This window comes from Procambarus clarkii, chromosome 6 (genome assembly GCF_040958095.1).
Source record: "Procambarus clarkii isolate CNS0578487 chromosome 6, FALCON_Pclarkii_2.0, whole genome shotgun sequence".
NCBI classification, from domain to species: domain Eukaryota; kingdom Metazoa; phylum Arthropoda; class Malacostraca; order Decapoda; family Cambaridae; genus Procambarus; species Procambarus clarkii.
The window spans coordinates 5,913,953-5,925,199 of record NC_091155.1 but is presented as its reverse complement, the minus strand read 5'-3'; the positions used below and the strand labels follow the sequence as shown (position 1 = coordinate 5,925,199).

Genomic DNA, 11,247 nt, shown 5'->3' with positions numbered 1-11,247 from the left:
CGTAAGAGTGACAACATATCAACATTTAAATGGTAAAATTATAACAGCCTGAAATATTCTTCAGCATGCAATAATATCATAAAATCCTTACTGAGTACAGACAATCTTCTTCAACACATGAATTAATAAATGGGGTTTCACACAATAGTCTCACCAAAAGAATCAACTAAGTAATAAGCTAAATAAACAATATCCACCAACTTAACTTCCGTACATGTCTCCTCCCTTTCAACTCACCCACGCGTCTGCCTAGCCTCCCGCCAGCAAAGCAGGCGTCCTACCAAAACACCATCTAAGCATCCACATGAACTCTTGTGAAAACTCTACTAACTATGTGTAGTACTAAGAACCATGTAATCAGTAATCTTAATAGTATATAATACTGTTACAATAATCACACGAATTTATTACACTCAGTAATAGGAAATAATCAAGGTTGAAATACAAACCCTAGCTTGACAACGAGCCGCACACTGGACACATCCAAATATAGTCATCCCCCTCCAAGGAGAAGCCACACTCCTTCCAACAAGAAATAACTTACACAAGCCTATCAAAATAATGCAACTCAGGCACACTACAGCATGCTACAATATACATCATATAATATTATATAAATCATAAAATATTAAATGTGACACAAATGGATACTATACTAATAATAGAACAGAACAGGGAAAGTATTAATTGCTATACATCGTTATCATGATAATGTTAGAATCAATGCTAGATTCGTACCACGTGCGTAGAACTATCCGTCCTGCTAGCGCTGGTAAAACCATCCTCTCTGCCAGCGTGGGAAGAACCAACAATCCTGCTAGAATGAGAAGAACCATCCATCTTACCAGCGTGGGTAGAACCATCCATCCTGCCAGCATGCGTAGATCCAAGTATCATGCCATCCTTCCTATTGATTTTGGTAGAACCATCCTTCCTGCTGTCATGGGTAGAACTATCCATCCTGCCAGCGTTGGTAGAACCATCCATCCTGGCCGCGTGGGTAGAACCATCCATCCTGCTGGCATGGTTAGAACCATCCATCTTGCCAGCGTCGGTAGAAGCATGTATCCTGCCAGCGTGTGTAGAACCGCCCATCTTGCCAGCGTGGGTAGAACCATCCATCCTGCCAGCGTGGGTAGAACCGTCCCTCCTGCCTGCGTAGGAAGAACTATTCATCCTGCTGGCATGGGTAGAACCATCCTCTCTGACCGCTTAGGTAGAAAATGTTATCCTGGTAACGCTGACAGAACAACGAGGATAGAAAAATTCTCATTGATAACACCACCCACTTCGGCTGGACGGTAGAGCGACAGTCTCGCTTCATGCAGGTCGGCGTTCAATCCCCGACCGCCCAAGTGATTGGCCACCACTCCTTTCCTCCGTCCCATCCCAAATCCTTATCCTGACCCCTTCCAAGTGCTATATAGTTGTAATGAATTAGCACTTTATCCTCATACTTCCCTTCCCTTCACCCTGACAACAGAATTAGAACTACTATTTTTTTCTGCTGAAGAGTTTTCTGTTGCATACTAGCTTGGTGACCATTCAATCTTGCCACACAAATGCTGTTCAGTGACCCCGCAGCATGATGAAGTGACTTCATGAAATATTTGTGCCCAAAGAGGTTATCGAGAGCTCTCGGGAATTCAGTTCAGGGTCAGACGACTTCCAATTCTTTTGTACAGTAAGTGTGGCCAAGTGGTTATAGTACTGGACGGTAGAAGAAGGGTTGACACATCAGAGGTAAGTTTAGTTTTTTGGAAACTTATCGCTGATGCGTCTGGGGTTGCAGGTAAACAAAAATCAGAGTTATTTATCGCTGTGCCTCACCCGTTTGAGCCAGAATTTTTTTACAGTTTTATTCAGTCACACTCGTTTAACACCAAAATTATTTCAGAGTTCAGTTTTAGAAAAAAATATTTCAGGGTTCATAGAAGTTTATTTAAGAGTTTACGACCGAAATTTTACAAAAGGACCATTTTCAGAGAATATTGTCATGAAAGTTTTGTTAGGGAAAATAGGTATATTAGCAGTAAGTTTTTGTTTTATATCATTTACTGCTGTTTCACCGGTTAAAGACCAAAATTGTTCAGAGACCAGTTGAAGACCGAATTTCTTCAGGGTTCAGTTAAAGACCGAAATTGTTTCAAAGGCCAGTTGAAGACCAAAGTTCTTCAGATTTCAGTTAAAGACCAAAATTATTCAGAGACCAGTCGAAAACCGAAATTTCTTCGGAGTCCAGTTTGAGACCGGAATTTGACAGAGACCATTTTAAGACCGAAATATTATCAGAGACTATTTTAAGCCCAAAAATATGAAAGAGTTCATATAAGACTGAAATAATTTCAGAGACCATTTTTAGATCAAAATTTCTTCAGCAACCAGCTTATAACCTAAATATATTAGAGTGTTACTTACTTACTCCAGTGTTCTTAAAAAGATTCTTATTAAGAAAATAAACTCTACAGACCTTAAGCAGATATTTTTTTTAAAGTTCATCACATATCAACCCATTCTCGCACTTTCTTACAGTCAATATTGACTTATAATATACGTGCATATGTGACATACTAAACATACTAGTTTACCTTGAAAAGCTTCATAGAAAACACTGACCTTACCTGACCTTCTTAGTATGTTAAGATAAGCAACTTATTGCTTCGTAATTACAATTATAACTTAACCTATTATTGGTATAGGTTAAGTAACAATTGTAATTACGAAGCAGTAAGATGCTTATCTTAACATACTAAGAAGGTTAGGTAAGGTCGGTGTTTTCTATGAAGCTTTTCAAGGTAAACTAGTATGTTTAGTATGTCACATATGCACGTATGTAATAAGTCAATATTGACTGTAAGAAAGTGCGAGAACGGGTTGCACATATTTGCTCTTGGACCCAGCTCTATACGAGTGTCGCTACTAATAGCCTAATTTTTAGCCCAATTTAAAACAGTCATATTTCAGACATAGTAAAAAAAAAGGAAATAGTGTTACCGAGTTTCAGCTCTTTTTCCCCGACTTTGTTTACTGTTACAACTTCGATAATAATATATCAATTCATTTGATATTTAACACGACACCGAACAGAAGAACATCAAGTATAAAAAGGTATCCCCCAGAAAAGCAAATTATACACAGGACAAGATGCTAAGCGGCTGGACATTAACAATGAGGAGAGCTCACAGGGCTTGGAATGTGAATGGCTGCACTGAGGAAGGGAACAATGCTTTGCTGGCAGTTGCTAGGCTGTGTGGGGGGAGAAGATAAAGGAAATTAGGAGCAAGTATTGGCAGGAGTTTACAGAGAAAGTTGGGAGTAACAGAAACTTGAAGGAAATCTGGCAAAACGTAAATAAAGTAAAGGGTTAAAGCCATAATTTTGTTGCACATCCTTACCCGCAAGGTTATTGTTGTTGTTGTTGTTTTTGTAGATTTAGCTACTCAGTACGAAATGTTCATGTAGCACAGGCTTTAGTAAGCCCGTAATTGAGGTCGGTTATTCGCGGTAATCTTGTTGCTGTGATATTTGGGTCACCGTTTAAATGAATGTAGAGTTGCCTTCTTTTTTGCACTGGTTTTAATCTTTTGTTTTATTAACATTATCTTGGTGGCGAATATAGATGCACAGTGTTCACTAGTGTGTCCCATTCTTCAACTGATTTTCTAACCATTGTAGTCGCTGTGGATTTTGCATTTAATGCAGCTGCTGTTGTTTGTTGAATGTTGAATTTGATGTGCAGGACTTCAGTTTTTCATATTGCGGTAATGTGAAAATAGTGGCGCCTCTACATATGTTCCACAGATCTGACACAGCTTATTACTATGGAGTTATTACCTCCCAGAAGCACTTGTAGCCAAGTGCCAAGACTGAATCTGTGTATGGATACTGCAATGTCTCTGGATGTTTGTTTTTTCCAGGCTTGAAAGAGGATTACTCAGTGGCTCGTTCATACTACATCGCAGTGGATCTTCCTTCTGATAGTTTGGATCTGTGGCGACTTTTGATAGTTAGAAGTATTATTTCTTGATTTGCACCTTAAAATTTGAAAAAAATTAGGTATTTTAACCTGTTTAACAGGGAGAGCAGTGGCAGTGTTTGCTACTGATGTTGCTTTTTCATTACCATCTATGCCAATGTGACTTGGTATCCAATTTAGGATGAATGACAGCCCTAGATGCTGTGTTTCCTTTCCTATATGTAGGATTTGTGATGAGTCTAATATTATCTCTGTGCTGGCTGGATAACAATGCCTGGAGCGAAGATTTAAAGTCTGTATGAATGATGACATCATGAAAATTATTCTCAATTACATAATTTATAGCCTCTTTCAAGGCATATAATTCTTTTGGCAATGTTGAGCACCCACTATTTATTGTCCAGTAATCTTTATAGTTGTAAGTGTAAACTGCTGCCCCAGTTTTCTTGATCAACTGATCCATCTGTGAAGATGTGAATGGTTGTAGGTCTTGAGAAGGTTTCCATTTGTTGTTCTATGATTGCTTTAAGCCTCGGCGAGTCACATGCTGATTTTTTACCTAGTAAAAATATCTTTAGACTCGATTCTTTCCATGGAGGAGGCTGCTGAAAGTGTTGATATGGGCTATCTTCTCCTATGTTTCTAATGGTCCGTTTCAAGTCCACATTCTCTAGAATCTTGACAAGATTATCCATCCATGCACTAGTTCTATATTGAAGGTTTCTATGATATGATCTGTGTATGCTATCTTTCATTGACAGTCTGGCAGTAGTTCCAACAAGTTTTGCTGTTATTGTGACTCTCCTTTGTTTGATTTTGTTTTCTAAAGCGTGTAAATATGTTTCCATTCATAGATTCTCTCGACGCATCAATATAGGTGCTCCCAGCATTGTTCTGAGTTCATCATTTTATAACACTTCGAGTTTCTCCCATTGGCTATCACTGAGGGATGTAAGAGCAGGAGCAGCATAGTCAATGAGTGACCTAACTGCTTTAACGTAGTACATTTTGAGTACTGGTAGAGATGCACCATCTCTAAAACTTGTCAGGGAGCGCAAAGCTGGGTTTCTGGCTTTACAACGTTGCCGAAGATATTCAATTTCTTGAGGGAATTTCAACTGGCTGTCTATTATGACTCCTAGGTATTGAAAAGAGGTAACCCACTCAATTTCATGTCCTTGTATTGCGATACTGATGTCTTGAGTTCTCATTTTAACTGCCGTTGCTCTGGTTTTATTGCTGTTTATTTTCACTGCTATGTGTTCCGCTTCCCTGCTGATGATGTCTAGAAATTTTTGAGCAGGATTCCTTGTGCTTTTGCCATTGGTAATGACCACAAAGTCTGCTGCAAAGTTAAGCAGTTTGTCTTTAGGTAGCTTGAGCTTCATGAATTGTTCGATGAGACAGTTGAAGAGGAATGGGCTTAGTATTCCTCCCAGCGGTGAACCATTTCCCAGCCTTTTTGAGGAGGATTTTTTTCCTTGGAATTTTACTTTAGCTTTTCTGTTAAGAAGACTTCCTGTGGCAAAGGCAAGAGCAGGTCCTTTGATTTTCTTATCAACCAGGTAAGCACAGTGTAGCTGGAGCCTTGACTTGCTAGAAGGCTTTTTATACGTCCAGAAAAATAAGGAGTCCTGGAGTCAGATTCACGAAGAAGTTACCCAAGTACTCATGAACTTGTACATCTTTCCTCAATCTTTGACGCCTTTAGTTACATTTATTAAACAGTTTACAAGCATGAAAACTTCACAATCAACTGTTATTATTATTATACACAGTTTCCTGGTGCTTCGGAGCTCATTAACTGTATAATAATTGTAAACAAAGCTGCCAAAGATTGAGTTGAGAAGAGATGTACATGTTCGTAAGTGCTTGCATAACTGCTTCGTGAATCTGGCCCCTTGTTTGTCATTGATTTGATCCAGGAGGGATGTAAGGCATTCTGTGGTTCCCAAACCTTTTCTGTAAGGAAACATATTTTGGTGCAGTGGATTGGCTTTCCGTGTGATTCGATTAAGAACCATTCTTTCCGCAGTTTTGGCCAGACCGCTTGGTAAAATGCTCGTGTTCCCGTAAACAGCTACTTACTGTTAAATAAACAACAATAAAACTCCTAGAATCACCTAATGCTAAAGGAATCATTAAGTAAAAAGCCGTTATAAAATAAGAACACCAGTTTACTTTGTGGTAGGTACATATATAAAAGTACGTAAACAAAGTACAGAAAATGTTTATAGGCATTCACGTGTATCAGTGGAATGACCACTGACACACGTTACTATACTACTTAATAAATCACAGGAATAACCAGACTCATAGCAACACCTAAACCCAAGCAAATAACCACACACTACTTAACTTAAGCTGGGACATCCAAACTAAATCATCACCAGTCCACTACTGAAGCAACATCCGCTTACACTGACTGCATGGACTCCCGGGACACACTGACGCCACAACCGCTACGTAATTAAAACTCACAAGCCACACTTCCATACTGAGATAATCACTATCAAACACTTCTAAACGTAGGTATATACATAAGGTTCTCTGGAAACAACAACTCAAATAATCATGCTTCTCACACAAAAAACAAAAATCATTAAATGACAATGCACAGCTGGTAATTATGACGTTCACACCACCGTTCGAGTCAAGCCTCGGCTGGTGGTGGTTTGCCACTGACGGGGTGACGTTTGCTTCGCCATGGGGACGTTTCGCCCTCCATTGCAGAGGACGCTGTCAGCTGGTCTGGCGTTTACGGTGCCGGTGGACCATCCATTGGTTGGTGTCGCCCTAGTGGACGTGCTGCATGTGCAGCTGTCTGACCTGGTGGGCATCCAACTGCTTCAGGGCCACCGTGCTGTGGTCAAGTTCCGCCTCCAGGCTGCCTTTCAGGCGTTTCTCGAGCGGTGTGAGGGGCGTGTTTACCCTCTCCCTGATACTGCTGGCTCCGTTAAGGTCGTGAATCTTAGTGTCACCTTGACGTCTGTGACGGTGCATGGTGCCCCCTTCGAATTTCAGGACGACTTTTTAACCTCCTGTTTCGAGCGGTTTGGGACAGTGTTGAGTGTTCGTTGGAACAAGGTCGTTGCCGGGCACTGTGTTGGTATGCTTGACGGCTTCCGCACCCTGACGATGTCGCTGAAGGGTAGTGTACCGTCGTCGATGTCCGTGTTGGGATACACGCTCCGCTGCCTGTACCGGGGTCAACCGCGCACCTGTTATCGGTGTGGTCACGAGGGTCATCTGGCTGCTGCGTGCGACGTGGGAGCGACTGGTCGTGTGCATGTTCTTCGTGCGGAGGATTTTCCGCCCCTGTTGCGTTCGGGCGGTGTGGGTGCTGTGCCTGAGGCGCCTGACTGCCTGTCTGCTGCTCCGCCTGTTGAGGAGAGCTCTCCGGCCTGTGCGACCCGTCTAGTGCTAGCTGTGGCCCCTGGGGTTGTTCAGCCGGTGTGTGAGGGTGTCGGGCTGTCGCCTGTGTGTGAGGGTGTCGGGCTGTCGCCTGAGCTGTGTGTAGTGACCGGTGTCCCGGTGGAGGTTCATGTTCCGCCCCCGCCTGTGGATGTGTTACCGGCTCCCGGGGACGCGGGTTCTGCCGTTTTGGAGGGGGTGCTTCGGCGTGGTGAGGTGCCTGCCGTGCCTGAGTGTGTTGCCTCCTGTAGTTCTGCTCTTCCCGTTCCTTTGCAGAAGCGTGCGCGTCGGTGTTCTGAGGCTGTTTCCGTGGATGATGTAGACAGTGTGGGTGATGTGGCCTCTGTGGACTCTTCGGACGGTGCGGGTGTGGCCTGTGTGGATATGACGGTGGAGGCTGTGCCTGCGGCGGGGCCTGCTGGGCGTGGTGTGGTGCGGCCTGTCTCGAAGCGTTCGCGGCGGGCTCGGAGTGTCTTCCCCCTTCGTGGTGTGCCTTGGGAGGAGGTGGGGGAGTATGGTGCTCAGCTGGTGTCCCCCGCCGAGGATGATGGTGCTGTGAGGGGCTCCGACGTTGCTCCCTGTGCCCCCCCTCCTGCGTCTCCTGCTGTTGGGTCCCCACAGTGGGGGGTTGTCCCTGCTGGTCGGGACCTCGTCGTGAAGTTGCGGAAAGATGTGCACCAGGGAGCCTCGGTTCCTGTGCCCTGTGGTGGGGTCGCTGCCGCGCCTGCAGTTCCCCCTCCTTCCTTGCCCCGGTCTGGGGGTTGCCTAGTCCCGTCTGCTGGGGTCGTGCCCTGTGAGGGTCCGGAGTTGGGCCCTTATCGGGATGCCCGGGTGCTTCCGATCCCGTGGTGCTCGTCAACCATCTGGGTGTCGTCAAAGAAGGAGTTTGTTTATAGGGTGCCGGATAGGATGTCTCAGCCGAGGGTACAGCCTGATGGCCGGCTGCCTGCCGACCTGTGGGTGGTTTGGGAAGCGTACAGCTTGCGCTTTCCGTACCGTAAGTTTCCGGAGAAATATTAGTTCCCGTCTTGCGCGCACCGCTACGCCGTGCCTGGATCAGCTGCCACCGTGACCATGACGCCCCGCCCCCCGGTGCGGGGAGTCTCCCTCTGACGTTCGCCTCTGTTTTCGTCGCCACTCCTCTCTCTACGGCCCATCACGTCTACCGCTTTTGACTTTCTTCTCCTCTTTACCATCAACACGTCTCCTTACATCTGTCCTGGTGCAGTCATCGGGAGGGTTACCCCTTCATGCAAACTGCACCTATTCTCAAGAAGAAGAAGAAGAGTCAAGCCTCCGTCCAATACAGGTCCATCTGTATACCCGCTCCCCTTACCAACTCTCATACAACACAATACAGCAAAGTAATACAAGCAACAAAGTACTTATGAACTAAAAAGATAAATATGGTAATTGCATACTGCCAAACAGTATCCTCCCCCCCCCCCCCTGCGCGATAGCAGCCTGACGATTAAATGCGACCTAAGCACACTGTATACATTTACTGAACAAAAATATATGACCACTTTAGGACTATTCATGCCAATGGGTTGGGTTATTCTTCATCAATCAATCATCAATGCTGGACACCTTTTTTAACCAGAAGAGTGGCAGTGTTGATGTATTCTGGGTGATTACTGCAAGATTCAGGAGCAGATAGTGAAGTAGTGACTTTTCTGTGATTGTTTGGCAGAAGATGTATTCTCTCTGTCGGGGTTCACCAATCTCCCAGTTGCATATGTAACCTAGACGTAGTCTATATAACCGAACTGCTATTTCCTTGTGGATTCCTTTTGGGATATATAATCTTTCTAACTTCATGGCCTGAAGATACCATACTGCAGAGGGCGAACCTTCTACTCTCTGGGGTAGATGGGCTTTGTTGAGGTGTGAGAGATTTATGGTGATGGTGTTTTGTATGTTCTCTAGGCTGGGTTGGATAGTTTTATGTATCACTGGATGCTGAGTTACCAATTTAGCAATTTCATCGGCTTTCTCATTTAATGGGGTTCCAACATGGGATAGACCCAGCTTATGGTTATCTTGAGTATTTCGCCTTTAGCGACTGCTCTAAGATACAAAATGGTGGTAATTATTACCACGTTGTCTTTCCACTGTTTTTTCCTAATATTTGAAGTGCAACTTTTGAGTCTGTGTATATGATTGCATTTTGGGTGATTTGTGCAATCAATTATGCGAATGACTGTTGTATGGCAAATAGCTCAGGATGGGTTGATATTGGTCCTCCCAGTCTCCAATATGTCTGTTCACTGTCCGAACAAAGAGCAACACCAGCACTCTCATATTCTGTGTCCACCGATCCGTCTGTAAAGATGTGGGTGGCTCCTGCTACTGCAATGCTGCTCATTTGCTTTTCTATGATGGGCCTTAGGATTGTTGGATAGTAGGCAGCCTTTTTTTATAATAAGATCTTCAATTACTATTTTGAATGTAGGCTCCTCCCACGGTGGGAAACAAGTGTAGTTTGGGTGTGGTTGATCACCTCCTCTGTCAAGAATCATGTTTTTAATTGCTGTCTGTTAAGAACTTTTCCCTCTCTGGCAGCCCAAGAGTTTCCGATGTTTTGGCCAAGTCCAACCACTAAGGCCTGTCGTACTAGGACTGGATCAGGGGAAACAATTACCTAACTGATAATCGTAGCTGTTCTTTGAGATATTCTTTCTTTTAGAAAGGGCAAACCCGTTTCCAGTCTTAGAGTTTCAATCCTGGTCCACATAGGAGTACACTGACAACGGCACTGTACTGTTATTGGATGCTGCTTAACTGTCGATGTCGCTTCAATGCAGGCTGAACTCCAAGCTGTATTAGCAGAACCTCAGGAAATGGTCAAATGTGGGAAAATTGGCGTTTTTTTATGAACAGCAGAGAAGGGTTAGAGTCTTTACATAGCAGACTACCAGTATTCCAGAATATTTTGAAAGAGAGTAGAGAAATATTAAAACATTAGAAAAAATGGGTAAGATTTATGTGATCTCTTCACATGTGGGAATATTGTTGAATGTGAACCTTGTGTGGAGCAGGGAGCTGGTCAGCCGAGCCGACAGCAAGCTGGACTTATGATCCTGTGTTCCCGGGTTCGATCCCGGGAAACTCTGCCTCTTTCCTGGCGAGAAACAATGGGCAGAGTTTCTTTTACCCTATGCCCCTGTTACCTAGCAGTAAAATAGGTACCTGGGTGTTAGTCAGCTGTCACGGGCTGCTTCCTGGGGGTGGAGGCCTGGTCGAGGACCGGCCACGGGGACACTAAAGCCCCGAAATCATCTCAAGATAACCTCAAGATGGTATTTTATCTAATCACCTCATTCTTTGGGGCACACGTGAGGAACACAAATGCGAACAAGCCTGAATGGTCCCAAGGACTATATGCAACTGAAAACTCACACCCCAGAAGTAACTCGAACCCATACTGCCAGGAGCACTCTGCTGGCGTACAGGATCCCTTAACCGCTCGACCAACATGACCGGACAAAAGAGGATGGTAGCCGAGGCTATTTCCATCCCCCCGCCGGCACTCGGTTGGTAATCTTGGGCATGGTATTTTATTAAATCACCTCATTCTTTGGGGCACATGTGGGGAACACAAATGCGAACAAGCCTGAATGGTCCCAAGGACTATATGCAACTGAAAACTCACACCCCAGAAGTAACTCGAACCCATACTGCCAGGAGCACTCTGCTGGCGTACAGGATCCCTTAACCGCTCGACCAACATGACCGGACAAAAGAGGATGGTAGCCGAGGCTATTTCCATCCCCCCGCCGGCACTCGGTTGGTAATCTTGGGCATGGTATTTTATCAAATCACCTCATTCTTTGGGGCACACGTGAGGAACACAA

At 44.4% G+C, this 11,247-nt stretch overlaps 1 protein-coding gene across 1 annotated transcript; it reads right to left on the bottom strand.

Moving 5' to 3' along the window:
- Positions 1-726: 726 nt before the first annotated feature.
- Positions 727-1,122, bottom strand: LOC138354746 (MARCO-like protein). Its single transcript, XM_069309236.1, has one exon. It carries the CDS (start codon positions 1,120-1,122, stop codon positions 727-729), a length of 396 nt encoding a protein of 131 aa, XP_069165337.1.
- Between the last annotated feature and the right edge of the window lie 10,125 nt (positions 1,123-11,247).

Bases quoted from the DNA above. Each gene is read 5' to 3' on its own strand.
- LOC138354746 (XM_069309236.1), bottom strand. From the start codon at position 1,122: ATGGATGGTTCTACCCACGCTGGCAAGATGGGCGGTTCTACACACGCT.